This window comes from Melopsittacus undulatus, chromosome 4, assembly GCF_012275295.1.
Source record: "Melopsittacus undulatus isolate bMelUnd1 chromosome 4, bMelUnd1.mat.Z, whole genome shotgun sequence".
Classification (NCBI taxonomy): Eukaryota; Metazoa; Chordata; class Aves; order Psittaciformes; family Psittaculidae; genus Melopsittacus; species Melopsittacus undulatus.
The window spans coordinates 73174833-73194710 of NC_047530.1; the positions used below are offsets into that span (position 1 = coordinate 73174833).

Sequence of the window (19878 nt, forward strand, 5' to 3'; positions counted from 1 at the left end):
GCTTTGTGTTTCTATCAAAACCATTTTTGTTTCCTTAAAGCCAAAAATGATCATGTTTGAAAAATATTTTTGGCAATAGCTTTAGTTTCACTAAAGAAGGCATCTCTTCCAGACCAAACCAAAACTGTCTTCTTGATACATGCTCTTTCCTTTTATAAATCCTTCTTGCTGTAATACTGGTAAGAGATAATGGGTGACTAAGTCCCACCTTGGCACCCTGTCCACTCTAGCTGATGTGCCCTGACCTTGCCTTTGCTTACTTTGCCAGTGACCCGCAGCATACCAGGAAGATGGACAGGTGTTTTACCTGCAAGTCCTGAGTTGAACACCACGGTGGGAGAGGCTGTCCCAGGCAGCGGGGGTGCTGATGGCGGGGGTGGTGGAGGCAGCAGAGCTGCGGGAGCTGTCTCCAAAGCGGGACCTGGGAGAGGAGGTGGTGGTGGTGGTGGAGGCGGTGGTGGAGGTGGTGGTGGAGGTGGCATCAGCACTGACACAGGACCATTTTGCACTACAAGATCAGGGAAAAATTAGGTATTTCAATGAACATAGACTGAAATAGTACAAGCATGCTTAGAAAAAGTCACAACATCCACCTTATCCCCCCTATACATCTCCTCTCCTTCACCAGACTGGCCCAAGCATTAGTGGACCCTTCCCCAAAGTACTTCAGTGCATTAACATGGGATGAAACTACCCTAATGAAAGAAACTAGTATTTTTTTAATGTTGACTGAAGGGCTCAGAAATGGATCAGACAAACACGGGAGCCACCTGGAGAGTGAGAGTGCAAACACAGCTGGGCAACTCAGCATCCTCAGCTGCTGCAAGGTGCCGTGACCTGCAGGCTCGTTGCAACTGAAGGTGGTTTTATCAGCATAAGGCTGCTGTGACTGTCCCCAGCACAACAAACTCCACCTTCAGCTCCCAACCAGCCCACATCTCAGGGACAAAATGCTTCTTACCTGCCTCAGATGCCGCTGTTATGGGGGGTAATGGTGGTGGAGGTGGTGGCAACGGTACTGAAGATGTAGCTCCAGCAACTGGTGCAACACACGTTCCAGACCCAGCCTCTGACCCTGCTGGCACCATCCCTGAGGCCAGAGCAACAGGAAGGATAGAGATGTCACCATCACCTTTCTTTTGGATCTTAATGGTTCCCTGCTTCTCCAGTTCATGGATCTTTTTCTCCAGTGTTGACTGTCGCTGAATGGCTTCTTCTTTTTCTTTCACCATTTTTCTCAAGGTATGAACCTGGGTATTTGCATCTTTGTAGATTTCCTGAAAATGCCACAGAAAACAAGGAATTTGCACTTGTATTCACAGAACAGAATACCAATGTCAGAAACAGAAGAACAGCCTGACACTGGATGGTCACTGCACAAGACTGTATCTAACACTGGGCTCTGACACAAAGCATGTCTTCAACAGTGAGGAAGAATTCATTTTGTGTTTTTCCCAAGGTAGCAGCAAGGCTGTGTACAATACTGAGTCCTGGGAGATATCTCACCCGTGGGCATCAACACCTGGGGGTTCAGAAATTCTCATCACTGTTTTTCCATGATGTCTCTCATTTCTTATGCTAGTCTTGAATATGTAAGGTAGATATGTTATCTCAGTTTTGACTTCAGCAGATTATCTGCCACCTTTGTTGGTTGTTCTACCTATAAGCAGATGTTGGCCCATACAGTGAAGCAGGAACAGAGCTCCTGATCTAGAGAGGAGACCGTGCCTGCACAAACCCAGGGCAGACCCTCTGAACGAATCCTAGAAGGAGCCACCCTTTCAAATGACATTTAGGCTGAAGTCAGTTAATATTATATCAATATTTTTGTTACTAAAGTTTGTATACCAAGAAGTAATGAGTCTGGACTGTTCACGGAAAGCTGGCTGTGCTTGACAGCATGGACACAGGGCACTTGCTCCTGTCCTGCAGCTGCACAGGCCAAGAAGGACTTCAGGTCAACCTCAAATGCCCCTCCACAGCCAACCACATGTGGAAAGCTCCAAATAGCAATGTTACAGAACAAAGTGATAGGATGTACCACATTCACTGATGTGCTGGCACATTCAAAAAGCTTTTATGTCCATCTTCGAGTGCGTGCACAAGTAACTCTACTTGAAATCTGTCTTAGGTTCAGAATCAGGGAGCTACCAGAGGTCACTTGTGCCAGAATTGTTACCTCCCATACACCAAGTGCTAGGAAGACTGCTCCCCTGAAGCATGGCATCCAGTTAGAGCTTTCCCACTGCACTTACCCGAATCACATCCAGTTCTTTGTTTCTTTGCATAAGCTGTTTTTCCAGTTCCACAATCTTTGCCATGGCTTCATTCTCCGTATCTTGGAGTTTTTCAGATAACTACCATTCAAAATGAGAAACAGATTATATAAGTGGGTAACAATAGTTTTCTCAACCAAAATGTCAGTAACAGTTACAGCGGGGGTACATGGTAAATTATTGATCTTCCACCAAATCCTGAAGTTTTTCTTTGGAAAGAGATAGGGTTCCTGCATGCGATCAGAAGGCACTGAGTGTCCTGCTGAAGGTTCTTCTGATTAAGAATGCTGTCCTTCGGCTATTACCAGCAAGTAACCTGGCTGAAATGTAGCTATGAAACTGTCCAGGTTAAGAAAGTCTATTCTATAATAAAGCACATAAAATGCAATTATTCTCATAGACACTAAGTCTAATCTGAAACCCCAAAACCCCACAGAATACCACAATGGCACTGTTGCAAAATGAACAGATGCTGAAATGGTGGAATGTATAAATATCACCTCTCACAAGGAGGTTAATTTGATTATTTATGAATGAGTTTATTTTGTTTTTTACTTCCATTGTCTTCTGATTCATTTTCATTTTCTGCCAGCCCCACAACCCTGAGATCTGAAAGCCTCACAATTCTTGTTGGCTTTTCCACCACCACCACTATCACACTTCCTCAGGAGAGGCTGTAGTGGTGAGGTGGCACCTGTTGCTGTGTTTTTAAAATAAAACTTCCATAATTCTATTATTAGCATTTCTGTCAACACATGACAGAAAATGATGTCCGTGGTCCTGGGATGAGTATGGTTTATGTAACTAGATCAGAAACAAGCCCTTAAAAATTTGCCACCAGAGTAAGCCCATTAAATTTCTGAAGAGCTAGAAGCAGATCTATGACGTGAACAGTGCCATTTCTACTAAACTGTCTCTCACAGAGAGGCACCTCAAAGGGGAAAGTGCTGCACAGCAACTTGCTTTAAGAACATTCATTCTATATGATGGCAATATAGGAATTGTAACAGAATGATGAACCGTTTATGATTTTTTAATGCATGGAAAAACATTTTGACTTTAAAAAAGCCAAACCATGTTTTCTGGACTACAGTAACTGACAATAAGAAGGTACGGGACAGAAAAGCCGTGAGCAAACAATGAACTGTGCAAGAACTAGTATCTCTTTTTCAGTCCCTTCTTGTATAAGCCCACTAAAGTGTTTTAAGACACTGATTGGGGGGTTATCTGCTCGATTTACCAGTACTGCATTACTGATGAATTTGCAATTTCTATGTAAATTAGCTTCCCCAGCTTATGAGACAACCTGCACAGAGGCTCCGTGTGCCAAGTGACTCTACCTAGAACTGCAACCAAACTGAAGCTGAAGCCTCTGAAGCTGCAAACCTGCTGCATCAGGGCCTTGGGGGACCTCTGCTCAGCTGGCCCCCAGACACAGGGGGTCATCACCTCCCAGCTCACAACAGCTTTTAGGGATAAACTGGCTGATGTTACTGAGGTGTGATGGCACTGCAGCTGTGTCCACCCGAGTAGTCATACAGGCAGACACAGGGCAGCACAGGGCAAACTATCCCTTTATGTACACAGAAATACCATGTCAAGCCCCACATTAATAAGGCAATGACAACCCTTTGTAATAAGCTAGGGGCTGCATCAGATAGGAGAGTAAATAAAATGACAGAATAAGACATTTTCTCACCAGGTCAATAAACACCTTGTAAACAAGCCTTTGTAGCATGTGGAGCACACAGAAAACTAAACACACAGAATATGAGGTTCAAAATACAGCTTGAAAGCACCTGGGAAGTTTACCTGCCCTACATCTCCCAGATTTCTTCACTTGCCAAAAACCTGATTATTCCCCCAGTGCAGAAGCATAGTATTCATAAAGGCTTTTTCTAAGTGAACCTGACCCCAAAGTTTGTACCCCCTGCTGTGTCTGTGCTTCCACCTCCCAAAATAGGCCATAGCAAAGCCCATGAGCAGAGCGGGCTCTGAACTACTTCAGAGGCAAAGGTGACAAAGCGTGGTACTAACATGGGAAATGTTTTCTTCCAGTTCTTCAACTCTTTCCAGGGCTGCATTCTTGGTTTCAGCATCCTCTAGTAAAGCTCCTACATCAAAAACGTTATCCAAGTAAGCTTGAATTTGCACCTGCAGTTTGTCACTCTCCGTGTGTTTCAGCTTCTGCAAATCCAAGAAGACAAGCATGTCACTCAGCACTGACAGCCATTTGCAGCAAGAGGGATGCAGACAGCAAATGGGGTGGAGAGAGCAGTGAGACCTCAAGCCACTACCATCACTCAGGACACCACAATCTAATGTTAGCTGAGATCATAAAATAAAGTCATTTTTTTTAAGACCAAAAATACAGACCTTTCAAATAAAGCTAAGCAGCATCTTATCTTGTGTTACTACAGAGGATGTTACTGCTTTCTTCTGTGCCTGCTCATTGACTATGGCAAGCTCTGAACGTCATGTCTCAGCTCTGGGACAGTGCAAGGCCAGGGAGGCATGCAGCCAGTGGGGCTGGCCCTGCTGCTGCCCATGGTGGTCACCTGCTCAGTGGCCAGTAGGCAGAGGTGAGGCCTGTTTGGGTTCCAAGCAGCCACATGGCATGGAGCAAATCCTCAGATTGCTCTCACTGACCTTGCATTGGAGTTTGCTGTGTTCAAAGTGATTGTGCTTTATCTCCAAAGATAACACCAGAGCACCAGTTTTGATATGCTCTGCCTGTTCCCAGTGGACCTCAGGGTTTGTGCCACCCTGGATCCCCAAACAGATCTGTGTTCAGTCTTGCAGACAGCAGAAAACCTCTCTCCTGGTTACTGCTGAGCAGAATTCAACAGGGACAAATTAATCCCTCATCAACATAAGTACCATGTTCATGTGCACTCCCAAGGGCAGGAACAGGGAGAGAAAGAAAAATACAAGAACAGGAAATATAAAAGCAGCTTTCTTCTGAAAGACAGCATTTCCCTGAGGACATGAGAAAACACCTGGCTGTCAAGAAAAAACTCAAAGGAGGATTTTTTCATGCAGAGATGGAGGGGGCCCTGGCAGTACCTGAGCTGGGGTCAACACAAGGCCTGTAGCCTGCAGCTGGAGGTCAGGGACGTGGCATGGGCGAGGACGACTGCGGTTCATCCTCCCTTTGTTATAAGGCAAAGCTAAAAATTTAGCTCCCACTCTGTAATTGCAGTTAGTTGCAGCTGATTTTTCTTCTGCAGGGATGGCTCCAGGCCACAGCCCCCAGTCAGCAGCCAAGGCATGGCATTTTTAGCAGAGACCATGGGACAGCCATGCTCTGCCCTCCCAGAAGCACTCGGGTGAGGGCTTTAAGGAGGTTTAAGGCTAAGCTGGGCAGTGGCAGGGCTGAGGGATGTGGTGTGGACCCACCATGGCTGTAGGTGGGCATGGCTCACACGTGCCCAGCCTTGGGGAACAGATCCATGCTGCGAGGCAGTGGAGACCCAGATCATACTCACATCCAAGTACTCATCCAGGCCAAGCTTTGTAAATTCGTACTGCAGGTGGACTCTGAAGTTCATGTCCTCCACTGAGTGGACAACGATGTTGATGAACTGCATGCAGGCCACCTGTAAGCAAAAACGCTGCACGTGAGAGGAGGCGTCAGAGGGTCAGACACAACAAATGACCACATTTCCTTGCAGTTATTACAAGGGGAAACTGTGATCTGCTGTTCTGCAGGTCTTTTCCAAGTTGGTGCTGGACTTGGGCTTGCAGAGTGTTCATCTGCTGTGATAAAGGGAAACAGGGTTCCAGAAATTAGTCATGTCTGCAGTCTACCTTTTCTGCGTGCTGGTGAACACAAATGCTTTCCATGCCAGCTTGCATAGCCAGACACTGTACAAGCACACAAGCTCTTTAAGAAAATAATGCCATTTCTACGACAGCCTGTAAAAGTGAGATTAATTTTGCAACTGGAATCCCTAGTTTAGGAAATGGAACTTTCACAAAAGGCACTTTGTTGTTTGCAAAAAGCATATTTCCAAAGCTGTGGTTTGGTAACTGAACCAGATCATAGGAGTTGGCATCCAAACACATCCCAAACAAAGTGAAAGAAAGGAAAAGAATGAAGCAGGTTGTCAGTGGTATGAGCAGTGAGGGAAACCTCCTGCACAGCGGCCAGAATCAGGCTACAAATCCCAAAAGGTTTGTCCTTTACTTGAATGTAAGGCACAGCCAAATCCTGCTCTGCACAAGTTTCCCCAGCCCTCTTTCAGCTCACAGATCATCATGTCTATGATCCTCTGAGCTGCTTTAAGAGAGGGTTTGCCTGGTCCTTCCTAGGCTTCTCAAGGGCATAACCCTACCCTGCTAACAACACTGCAACTGGGATGGTAACCAGCTTTGCAACATCTACTGAGATACTTCCCAAATTTCCAGAATGAACCTGAGAAGATAAATAAAAGCAACCTAATTTTACCTGCAGGAAAAGTCCCCAGGAGACCCCACATCTCTGTATCATTTTTTGGGACGAATGAACTGAAGGACACTTGCTGGATCACCAGTTTGATACAGGAAAATGGCCAGTTTTCTGTGATCTCTTGCAGGGCCCAGAGGATAAACTCATAGGCAGGCATCTGCCTTTGACTGCAAGTCTGGCCAGGATGCTCAGAGCTGCTCCTTCCCACCAGCTGAGCTGCCACAGAAACTTTCCCAGCCAAACTGTCCAGTACCATCCAGCTCCGGAGGAACTGGGACCACAAGGACCCAACAAAGGTCAGTCAGAATCTTTCAGTTACATCTTCCCATGTAGAACTAACTTTAACCATTCTGCTTCCAAAAGGACTTCAGCCCTAGATAATGCAAAGCTGTGAGACTCATAACACAGCTAACCCCATGGAAGAGAGAAAGAAAGAAAGAAAGAAAGATGGTCTAGAGACTCATTGAGGAACCCCTGTGATATGCCATCCCCACCTCTCAGTGTGTATGCATCTCTTGAATGAACAATCCAGTCCATGCAGTTAGAAACCTAGCTCCAGGTTTCAAGTCTTTGCAGGACCCTTTCCAGTTCCTGTGGTGAACTCTGTTTCCTTCCAGTGCTAGTACTGGCCTTCGCCAGCTGAACCTTGCTGTCCCGTCATATAACGCAGAGCCAAATTCCCCTATTTCAAAAGTGCTTTTGTTATGCTTGCTTTGGCTCTCACAATGTTAGGGCCAAATTCTCATTTCCCTTCTCAGATCCTTACACACACAACTAAGGAATGTATCAAGTGAAAGAAAACTAATCTAAGAAAGTTGCTTTTAAAATGAAGTAAGTCAATGTCAACAACAGGAACCTTCTCTAGAATACTTTCAACTTTTTGCTACTCTTCCCTCCCTCTCGATCCATGCAATTAACCACAGCCCCCACCAGCTCCAGTTTCCCAGACAGCTCTTGCCTTCTCCATTTAGGGCAGCATGAAAGCCAGGTCCTGAGTGAATAGGTCTTTGTTTATGTTCAGTCGCTGCAACTCCTTGAATTACTTGAACTTTAACTTAACATCTGGGAGCAAGGGCTACAGCACCCATTTTATCCTGACCTGCGTAAAGGCATGATGCCTGCCCTGGGCACAGCTGGTGTGACCCGCAGGCTCCCGCAGCTCTCCCTGTGTGCCCCTGAAGTGCGCCCGCCGGCTAGCGCCTGCTGAGCACAGCATGTGGAGCTTGTTAGGCCAGATGGTGACAAGAACGAGAGGATCTGCCAAATCGCTTGTCATAAGCGCTCTCTTCTAGCTTTAGGCTTGTCACAGAGTCAAGCCCATGGCTGGTGGAAGCATCCCAAAGATGCAGATTTTATTAGTATTTAAGCAAGACCTAAAAAACCCATATTTATTATTTTTCAAGCAAATTTCATCACTACCTTCAACCTATGGCCTGAGAGAACCAGGGAATTTTCTTACATGCCGTCTGGATGTTGAGTATTCGCAGGCTTGTACAGACACACGCTCACATGCATATTGCCTAGTATATCCTTACAATACTCTGATTAATATCTTAAACAACAATGAGCGATTATTTTATTTTTAAAATGGCTCACAGCAAGGTGGCTGCAGGCTGCTGCCATCCTCTTGCTTCCAGGCTTCTCCAGGCTGTGCTATTCTCCCACTCCCCAAGTATGATCACTACTACCTGTGAGCACAGGAGAAATGACTAAGAGTGGATGTTGAGAACTGACAAATCTTTCTGCTACATTACAGACTAAACTGTATGCACATCTGGGAATACTTAATGTATACTATGACTACCAACATGTCCTTACTGGGACTGCAGTAACAAGGAACAAAACCAACTGTAGTGCATCAGAGTTACTGACAGCAGCTTGCTAACTTGAGTAAAATTGCGAGGATCACTAACTTTTCTTTTTTTTTTTAACAGAAGAAAGAGACCATTCTATCTTGCTCACACCACCTCCTTTTTATTCTGTTGTCCCTTCAAGGGTGCGAGCCTGCCTTGGCCATCAGGGCTGCAAGCCACTGACACTGGAGTGTACAAAGCCTGTAGGAAGCACCATGCTGGATGCTTTAACACCTAATTTCTGGCAGAAGGAGGTCTTTAACACAAAGCTCAGCAGTAAACCAGAATGAAGTGTCACAGATGTTTAACAGAGGCTTCCGGGTGGAAAGCCCTCCTGCTCTGCTCTCACCTCAAAAGAGGATCACATCAAATCTGAGGCACTGAGTAAGAGCAGCATAAGGGAGGCTGCACTGACTATGCCAGCATTTGTTTTCTAATTAAGAATAGGACTTAAATTTCTCACACTTCTGACATGATTACTCACTTGCCTTAGACTTTAAAAACAAATGGATACAGAAATATTTTTGATACCAGACACATAAGCAGCTGGCTCATCCTCACTGTCACAACCTCTGCCTTTCACGCGATGCCAACATGCAAGCTGGCACTGGTGTCTGTGGGTGACAGCCAGAGCTTCCTCTCTCGCCGTTCCCTCTTGTGCTCCAGGGGAAGTGGATTTGGTGAATAATCATGCATATGCACACTGAGGAACTAAAAGTGGTGCAAACTAATGCTATATTTATCAGCAGATAAGGACAGACAGCAGCTGCAGTGAGTCTCTCCCACACTTCCCTGTCTGTGACTCTTAAGATATTGGCACACAGACAGAATACATATCTTGATACTGCAGAAGCTGCTGCTTTGCCACAGAGAAATAGCACACGCAACCAAGAGGATGCTCTCCTCTTACCTTCAGTATGGTACAAGGCATTTCTTGAAGATAACTAAATTGAACAGAAGCTAAAAATGAAATATACATTATATAGGTTGGAATATAAAAACATTTTACTGTTTTATTTTTAGGCTAAGGACAAGACAGATACATCTCTGCCTATGACAGCAGGACCAGACATAGTAAACACTGAAACCAGAGTTTGCTGGTGATAAGTAGCGCTCACCATGAAGTCTATATTGTTGTCTTCATTTCGGAAGTGCTCCATCAGCTTCTCAAAGCGCTGTTTCTCTCCACACACCTGCAAAAGAATCACCACATGTTGTCAAACTACAGCTTGCTAGAGAGAGCATGAAAAACGTTCAAAAAGCAAACACCATCTCCTTGCTCAAAATCCCTCTAACAGGTCAGGTACAATTATAAGCCTTTGTATCTCTTTTCCCCTACAACATTTAATTATACTCACTGATGGTGTAAACATAAACAATAGAGTTGCACTAAGCTATGTCACAGGAAGACTTGGCCTCTCTCACACATCAGAACTCGCTTTCCACTGTCATATATTTTAAAAAGATGACCAAATTACTGGGAGGAAAACCAGAAAATTTTCACCAGCTAAACAGGGAGTGAAATACATCAGCATAACTATCGGCTGGTCAGAATTACAGAGCTGTAATACAGGGGTGTTGGCAGGAAACACAAGCAATTTGAGGGAGAAATAAGACCTAAGACAAAGCAGGATACTGCTAAACCTTACTACTTCCCAGTAGCTTCTCTGGCTCAGTCCTACTTTTCCCAGCACACAAATGACCTAGAGTAATCTATACCAAAATCACAAGCTACTAAGTAAGTCAGAAAGCAGAAGGGAGCAGAGATTCATTCCCCCATTCTCTCTACTTAGAAACTGCAACTCCTCCCTCTGTGGTACATCATTTGGGATATTTTTTCTGTCCCCACACAAACGGACTACTATAAACCCCTAAGCTGTAGGTCTAGGAGCCAGCGCAGGGAGCTGCCCCACACACAGCTGCCCCAGCGTGGTCAGATGGAACATGATGGGAGAAATGCAAAATGTCCCACATGTTCCCAAATTCACTGAGAGCTTCCTCATATTCTGCACCACGAGTTGACTTCTCTCACCTGCTGGATTTTCCTGTCAAATTCAGCAGTGAATTCAGGAAGAGCACAGGCATGCTCTTCTGAACAAAGTGGTAACTGCCTGGGTAGGAACATCTGTGCACTAACAGGGCTCAATGTTGCTCCCAGCTTCACCCTCCTTAGATGCTGGCTGCTTACAGAGGGACAGAAGGAGCTCTGAAAGAAGCCATTTTGCTCTTAGAGGTCCTGAAAAAGAGTCATCTGGAGAACTGAGACTTCCCTTCTGCTGAGGAACAAAACCCTCAGTGAGCCCAAGAGGCTCCTTCCTTCCTCAACCAGATTTCACTCAAATGTTCCAGAAGCACTGGGAGATACTGACCAGGAGCAGGGGACACAGCAGTGAGACCTCCAACCCAGGCTGTCTGGTTAGGGTTGACTGGCCTCTGAGCAGCACACCCCTCTAGAGATCAGACGCTGTGCCCTTAACAACCAGATCATGGCCCAGCTGTTATATGATATTATCCAGTGGATGGTAATTAAAGACAAGAGCACTGGCTGCTGCTTCTTTAGAAGCTATCCTCTCTGGGGCAGGTACCAGTTCTTTGCAGGTATTTCTGTGTTTGTGCCCTCCATAAGAAAACCAAATTCCCAACTAGGGTTTCTACATACTCCCAAAACTTTACGAAGTACACATGATTATTACTATTCCTGTATCACCTTCCTCTTTCTAACTATATCTATCCTATAGTTCACAAAGTTTAAGGCACTGAACAGACCTCACTGAAGTCACAGAGCGTTTAGCAGCACCTAAACTGAGCTAATCACAAGATTTGCAAAGCACTGCAAGAAATGGCTTGCTGGGTGACCTCTTGCCATGCTTCTGCTGTTACAACTGAATGAAACATACTTGTGGTGTATGTGATACAAATTCTGTTGTTCTTAAGCAAAATTGCCACAACTGTGTTATTATCAGATATTTGTGGTCAGTACCTGACGTCAATGGGAATTCTGCCACTGGATCTCTGCGAGAGGACAGGGACACTGGTTATGAAGATAACATTACCATCAATATTCATGGCCATAATCCCACAAGTTGCAACTAATGGGCTCTGTGTGGGCTCCGCAAGCCCTACTCACATAGCTCCTGCTAGAAGGGTGCTGAAGTTGTGTTTAAATGTGTCCAATTCAACCTTAAAGACACACAATGTAGAATAAACACAAATAACAAAGCATGCACCCTCATGAAAAACAGATTACGCTTGCTGGTCAAGCAAATTATCATGATCTTAAACCCAAAGGACTCAGCTCTCTCTGCAGTCTATGCCATGGAAGTGGTTTTGAAAGATTAAACACCTTTACAGGGGCTGTTCCTCATGGCTCATGAAACACACATTGAGGTCTAAGACGGAGTAAAATGGAGCCAAGACAGACCCACTCTCTGATGGAGCAAGTCCCTGGCATACACTGGGCTCGATCCAACCCTTGCCCAAAGCAAACCCCAGCAACCATGTCCTCTTGCACCACGGGCTGCTTAGGTGCACTCACTTTATCATCCCAGGCCACTTTTTTCCTACTACAGTAAATGGGATAGTATTTCAGTTAGATCAACTGCAAGTTCTGTCAGCACTCTCTGTACTCTCCCCTCCCCACAAAACAGTTAAAAATCAACATCACAAAAGAAGAAAGTAGGTTCATCTAAACTTTGAGCTCTAAACAACAGCATCTCTCTTGTACCCATTTCAGAGAAAATGATTTGAACAAAATCCTGTATTGTGGAAAGAAACGTAACAATAGTGCACACAAACTCTCAACAATAAAAGCCAGAACGACTGATTTCTGGGAAATCTAATGTAAACCATTCCACATGGATGAGGAAAGCTGACATAAACAACTACAAGCCATTTATGGCTGATTAATTAAATCAGGGACCAACTTGAAATTATACAACCCCAGCAGAGAACTGCTGGATCCAGGAATGCAAGCTGGCTAGCTGGAATACAGGAGCTGATAGCAAGAGGAAAAGCAACAACCTGCGGCTTTCAGTGGCTACTTGCGCTATTTCACACTGTCATCGGATGAGTCAGTGCTGGGAACATGTGCATTTCCAGAGACAGGGAACTGCCTTTCATGAAATGATATAATTTATCCTGAAAGATTAAAGAGAGTGAAACTATAGATGAAGCCTACAGCCTGAAAACTGGCCAAAATCCAAGATGAATGCTGAAATCAAATCCCACCACATAAAACCATATGTTGCCATTTATATTTGAATAAATTTCCAGGGTCTGTTATTTGAAAGCATGGCTGGGACCTAAGAAAGGCTGATCTTTCTTTTATTAGCATTACTTGGTGAAGAAGCAAGATTAAATGGGTTACCACAGCTATAAAAAAACCCTTCTGTCTCTACTTACACTGTGAAAAAAACTTTTTAGGTTGCGTTAAGCCCACGTCATTCTAGAAGAACAATGTGGCTTTATGGAAAACCACCCACGAAGGGTCCTTTCTCTGGAAAGGCTTTGGGTGCTAACAAAGTAAACCCATCACAGATCTATTACAACGGTAAAATACAATCCTGCAAGAAGGTAAAAGGAACCATTACGAAAAATTTAGTGACAATTATATCCATATCCACCTGGCATACAGCTCAGGTCATACAGCTCACATCCAGACCACCCAAAAGTAAAGTTCAGCTACAACAATCCTTCCATTGCTCCTGCTCACATGGGCAGTATTACTGTAAGATGCTCCAAAAAGGCAATGTGGACAGACAGCAAAAGACAACAAGAGTATTTTGGAAAAACTGAAGATGTTTTCATGTGCAGTATCAGGCAGAAAGTGAAAATGCAGGCTGACCAAAGCACGTCCATTGTCCTCCTACCTCAAACAGCTGTCTAACAACATGAAACGCCACCTCATCTTGCTGGAGAATGCAGCTCCTAACTAAACCTCACCACAAGCAAACACAGTATGCTCAATATGGAGATGGCAGCAAATACCAGCAGTATTTAAGGCTTTGGAGCTGCATCCTGCTGGCCAACAGTACAGTATGCACACTACGAGATGCAGCTGCCAGACTGCTCTCTTCTCCACATCTGTAGGACTGATGCTCCTAAGCTTGAGATGCAGTGCCCCATCCACACACAGCAACTACTGACTGCAACTGCCTTGAGGCTAGTGCCAGTCTGTCAGCAAAGCAGGGGAAGAGAATGGTAGCTCTGAGCTAGCAGCATATGTTCATACAAACAAACTGTCCTGTGCCAGGAAGCAAGTAATATGTGGTGTTCCCGAATACAGAAAATTAAATCATTTTGGCTGTATTTACACTTGAGGTGAATATGGTATGGCATGGCAAAGGCAGTTAACAGTGACCTCAAGGCAGGGAAAACAATTCCCTGATGAGCCAAATTTAAAATACCTAGACCTCAGGAAAGGCTTTGCTACACAGGACATTTCTGTCAGTGCAAATGTTAAAATTACTATCTAACTACACGTTGCCCAAAAGTTGTTTTAAGCTGGTTTCTCCTCCTTCAATAACCTTTGAGTTCTGTAACAGCAAGAAGTGCCAGCACAATTTCATAGCAAATATGCACTGTGTAGATGAACACAGCCCATACTGGATGTGGTGTTATAAACAGGCTGATGTATACACAACCCAAAAATATTCATGGGACCTTTTGTGAACCTTTTCTCCTGTCTGTGCTCCTTTGTCCGGAGGGACAATGCTGTCTTTCTCTCCCCCACAACAGCCCACTGTGATCAGCAGATCCCACCACTGGCAAGCAGCACTCCACAGGAACACTTTGTTTGGACTGACCATGCTGACATTTTTGCAGTTTGCTGAAGAACAAAAAATGAGTTTTCCCATAAGTTACTGGTTAAGTAAACAGTTACTTAATACTTACTAGGTTAAAATACCCTTCTCTACCAGTGAGGTTAAGACACTCTCAAAATACTGCAGTGCAAAAGATAACAAATGCATTTACATTTTCCAGCACTTACAGACAGTTTCTTCTAGTACTGAGTTATTATAATGACTGGTAAGAATAATTCAGAACTGCTGTTTTCAGTGTTGCCATTCATCATTCAAATAAAATAAATCTGACTGAATTAAGCATTGTGAAAATCAAGGGCTGAACAATATTGTCTCACTTTGCTGGAGTGAAAACAGACGGAGGTAAACAATGAGGTCCATTTGCCATGCCCCTGCTTTCAGGGTGCTGCTGCCCAACAATTCAGATGAACCCTCTGAACTGGCTTACAGATGGCCTCTGTAAGCTCAGCATTAATAGTCACAACTGAGTGTTGTGTGATGGGATCACAATTCTTCTCACCTGTCAGATTTTCTAGAGCAGCAAACACATAAGCCAATTAAACTGATGTTAGAACAAGAGGGAGCACCATCGTGCTCCTCTCTCATACCCTGGTCTCCAACAAGTTAGGTCAGCTCTTCTCTTTCCAGCACCTAGGGAAGTTCAGATGCTGGAATAACCACCAGATGATAAGATTCCCCAAAATTTTTTTATTACCTGAATTCCAATGTATTTTTTGGCAATTATTTTGGTCTTGGAGCAAAGAGAATGCTTACACTCACCTTATTGAATTCAATTATTCTAGTATATGCTTGCATGATAAGCAATTTAACTGCTTTGATGGACGAGACCCAAAGTAAGGAAGTGTTAGCTGCAGACAGCCAAGATTATTTTTGACTGGCTTTCTGTCTCACTACAGATCCCAGTCAATTCTTTTGCCTCCTCAGTCTGGATTAATTTTAAAACCACTATTGTGCTTATCAAAAAAAAAAAAAAAGAGAGGAAGTGGAAGAGTCCTTTGGTCTTTTCTCAGAAATACTGAGTTGTAGTGAAAGTAAACTCTGCTTTATTTAAAATGGAGATTAACAAAAAGCTGCCTAAGGATCTAAGATTGTCCTCCTTTAAATGTTAGTCCAGAGTGCTGTGAAGTATATTCAGAAACTGTCATTTTCAGATCTTAACTAAAGCTGAGGAAATTAGTATTTGCAAAACAACCCCAAACTTCTTTGTAACTGTTTTCACTATGCAATTGCATTAGTGCTGTTGGGTTATGACTTTTTTCAACATATCTGTAAACCTACTGAAGCTATTCATTTATTGGCTGCTATGCTTCCAGTAAATAAAAACCATGTAAATAAAACAGCTAACTAGAAATGCCACAAAAAATTTCAATTTTGAAGCAAGGCCATAAGTGAGTTGGAAAACACTCATAGCCTCAACAAGCCTTAATTCCGTGGAACTAAAACTTTTATGTTACTTCTGTTTCTGGATGTTCTCACACAACTTCTTAACCTGTCCATATGATTTCTGTGCCTCAAGAGACACCGGCCTATGGGGATTCCTCCCCTGCCTTGCAGATGGGGACAGCCAGTAATCAGCCACTCACTATCCCACCAATGAAGTCAAGCCACATACATCTGCAGTGTGCTGAAATTTCCCCCTTCAGCAGTTTTGCTATATTTAAAATTTATTTTCCCCTGTTTCAAAATATCAGCCACGTAGAAAGATGAATTTTCCCACACATTGTTTCCTGGGCCAAGACCTAGCCAGAGTTCAGCTGACTGAGTTCATCTACACTCCTGACTGGGAAGTGCCTGGGTTTTCAACCTGCGGAAGACACCTTTATCTCAACACAGAAATTCTGACACAATAATAGCAGGTTGGGTTATCCTCATACACTTTTTGTCAGCTCTGTAAAATCTTTTTTATCTTCCAACCAATATAAATTTCAGTAAAACATTTCCTGAGCATTTTGCTCTTGGCATACAAGTTACATATCAGAAGTATCCGGTCCATGGCAGCGGTGATGAAAAGATCTTCTCAACCTGTAGAATCTCATCAACACAAAAACATCCTTCCTTGACAAGGCAGCTATGAACAAAAGCAGTTTGATTATGGCAAGATGTCAGTAAACAGACACCAAGGGCAGCTTTGAACAATGCTCATTCTGGGTCCTGAGTGAGTTATCACCTCATGGTTATGCTGTGTTTTAAGCAGCATTGTCTCCATGCCACATCTATGTGAAGTGAGCAGAAGGGAGTGTGAGAAACCACACACTTTCTCCACGCTGGCTCTCACCATTTCTGATGGCAACAGGCAGATTCACCAGGACACAATCATGCCTAAGCTCCAGTAGTGCACCTCTGCAAATTCCAAACAGCGTTTCCAGGAAACAGGGGAATAAGTAATGAAATAATGGTAAAACAAAGGTTTATTCTTGGTGGTAGAAAACCAGCTTCATTCTCTGTATTCCCACACATGCGATCACACTATTAAAATGAATTAACTACTCTGAATAAGCATTAGGAAAATACACTTTATTTTCCAACAGTGCCCTCAGCCTGCTTCAATTTAAGTGGGGCACAAGCTCTTAGCACCTGGTCTGTGACCCTTGGAGCTCCTCTAAAGCTGTCTTGCAGCTAACTCTGCTCTCCTTTCTTCCCCTGGCATTCTGCTGAAATGCATTTGCTTGTCCTGCAACACAAATCTGAGGCAACTTGGATAAGAACGTGTAGCCAGTTCTCACAAATCCATGGAAACAAGCACAAAGGACCAAGACACTGCTGAGGAAGCCTGCTGGCAAGTGGGTAAAGGCAGGGGTCATGGCCATGCTGAGGAGCTCACCCAGTCAAGCCTGCAATACCCCATTCAAGCAGTGTTTTCCCTTCAGTGCAAGGTGCTGGGAATAAGAGGTGACCACAAACAGAACCAACAGCAGTCCACAAAGTGTCAAAAAGATAAGGGAATAGCAAACATCTGCAAGTTACGAGTTACCTGTGGCACAGTAACTTCAACTATTTGCAATAAATACAGAAGAATTCAGTCAAGCATCACTCTGAAAAAGGAAGTTTCCCAGGTACAGAGTGCAGGCAGCCAGAGCACGCTCAAAGCCACTTGCAGTAGTCGAAGGCAAAGTCCTGCTCCTGCAATGGGGCTGAGCAACAGCCTCCAGAACCACCCCAATGCTCTGGGACAGCTCAGAAGCTGTTTTGATGCCTGATGACACCCAGAACAGCTGCAGCTAACCTAAGACTTCTACTGGCTGCCTGGCTAATCAAGCTCCTCACAAGCAAGACCTGACCATCCCGCAAGTCCAAACTTAGCCAAGCAGCTGAGGCTTACTGTCACCTAGAGGCTAAGAAGCACCTTCAACAACAATGAGAGTTATGAAAGTAGTACCTTCAAAAGAGAAACAGGGGATAGTGTAAAAATCCACCTTGCTCAGGGACAAATAGTGTCAGGGTCTTTGCAGTTTAATTTGAACTTTCTTTCCCATATAGCACAAGACTTGTTGAAAATGGATAGAGCTGAATTCAGGCTGGAAACTGAGGGTGATTCAACCAACATCAGCACTGGTCTGCAAGGAACAACCAGACCCAGAAGGTGTGAGTACATTTGGGGCCTCTCTCTCTCATAGATCTGGAAGCTGCTGTTCTGTTAATGACAAAAACTGTTATTTCCAAAATGTGGAGCAGAAAGCAGACATGTGCACTAGGAAGGAATGAGCTGAACCATCCTCTGCTTGTACTCCCCACGTGCAAACTCCTTCAACATTACACAACACAATACAGAGACGGATGAGAAAATAATACTGGTATATCCCTCAAAATTCCTGATTCATTCTGTACAACAGACATAGATTTCTTCCTGCCTTTTGGCAAAATTAATTAAAAAAATTTATTCAACAGCTCTGCCACTCACTGGCCTGAAACAGGGGTCTCACTTTTCCTGCCACCAGTGGTACTACATGAAGCTCCTTCCCTCCCCTGGTCTCCATTCCCTGTCAGTAACAATGGTTCTGTATTTTTTTTCCCTGTTGAATTCAGCTTTATTCAATTCCATCTCAAGCTCCTTGTTTGTTGTACCTTCTTGGTGGCTTTCAAATAGCTCCATGTCTCTGTTTTCAGAAATTACCTGTACAACATGATCTTAACCCTGTACTGAAAAGCGAGCACTGAGCTACGTCTGTAATGTGCAGAGCCAAGTCCCCTGCAAAGAGAAACAACCCGAGCACAAGAATCAGTGATTTCAGGAACTGGACAAGAACAATTTTCAAGAGACAGCTTAACAAAACAAACCATCCTCCATTTGAGCCCAGCCAGAATAAGACCGGCCTGTAAAAACATTTTCAAATGAAAAGTCATTTTCAAAAAGAATTCTTGACAAGATTCATATCAACTGTGGTTTTCCAGCTCAGTCAGACCCTGAGAATCAAATTCTGTTCTCATTTACATCAGAGAAAGCTCAAAGCTTGATGAAATATTTTATATTCAACCTAATGTAAATGAGAGCAGAATTTGGTCCAAAATATCCTGTTTTCCCTACTGACTTTATTACAGGGTAAGTGTGAGGCAGGAGTTCAGGTTTCTTTTGAAGTTATTTTATGGCAAGGAGATAGAATGGCACAGATCTAGTTCGACGAGTCTAATCTGTCCTAAATACTCACACAGTGCCTGATGAAAGACCACAGAAAAGTTACGTAGCCCTGCAAAGCATAGTTACAGAAGCCACACAAATATTATTGAGCTTACAGCAACTTAAATTGGAAGTACACTGCTAGAAATCTAACCCCAAGTACTTTATATGTCAGCAACTCAGAGATTCTCAATATACCAGTTGAATGAATTATAAACATGAAAACTTGAAACCATTACTGAAAACTTGCCTAGGAGGAAACTAAAAAACAACAGCACAGAACAAGAAACAAACAGCATAATTAGATACAAAGAACAGCTAAGTGCAGAACTGAGAAAAGTGAAAACCCCTTTTTGCACACTCGCTTCACCTGCAACATCTAACAGTTCTGTTATAGCAAACAATTTGATCAAGCACAAACAGGAATGGAATAAGCAAATAATGGCAGATAAACTGAATGCTTTACATAGGAATTTTTGAATATCAGCAGGAGAAAATAGAGATGACAGAGCAAAAACTTGACTAAAGATGTCAGGCAGGCAGGAAAGTAAATGGCACTGTATACATCCTTCCCTGTGATATGTGAAGGGCCTAATTAATAAGGCTTACAGATCATCCCAAGCAGTGGTGTTTTGCCCAGTTTATCAGTAATCCCTCACACCATCCTCCTTAATGAGTCATATTTCTTCTATAACATATTGCCAGAAGAACTTAAGACTGGAATAACAACATCATACCTTGCATATTTACAGCACTTCTCTCGTATTATGCAATTGTTCTTCTTAACAACCTCATCTGCATTCGCTTCTGTGATTCCTTCATTTCAGAAAGGTGCAAAGACAAAGATACTGGCAGCTTGCCCAAG

At 43.7% G+C, this 19878-nt stretch overlaps 1 protein-coding gene across 5 annotated transcripts in view; it reads right to left on the bottom strand.

Moving 5' to 3' along the window:
* Nucleotides 1–19878, bottom strand: part of FMNL2 (formin like 2) — a 145494-nt gene that overhangs the window by 15964 nt on the left and 109652 nt on the right. For all 5 annotated transcript variants that reach the window (XM_034061646.1, XM_034061648.1, XM_034061647.1 and 2 more), the window contains exons 10-15: nucleotides 9698–9772; nucleotides 5765–5875; nucleotides 4314–4463; nucleotides 2256–2357; nucleotides 962–1277; nucleotides 308–508 (exon numbers count right to left, since the gene is read on the bottom strand). In XM_034061646.1, the coding sequence (XP_033917537.1) occupies nucleotides 308–508; nucleotides 962–1277; nucleotides 2256–2357; nucleotides 4314–4463; nucleotides 5765–5875; nucleotides 9698–9772 (955 nt within the window). The remainder of the gene's footprint in view (nucleotides 1–307; nucleotides 509–961; nucleotides 1278–2255; nucleotides 2358–4313; nucleotides 4464–5764; nucleotides 5876–9697; nucleotides 9773–19878) is intronic.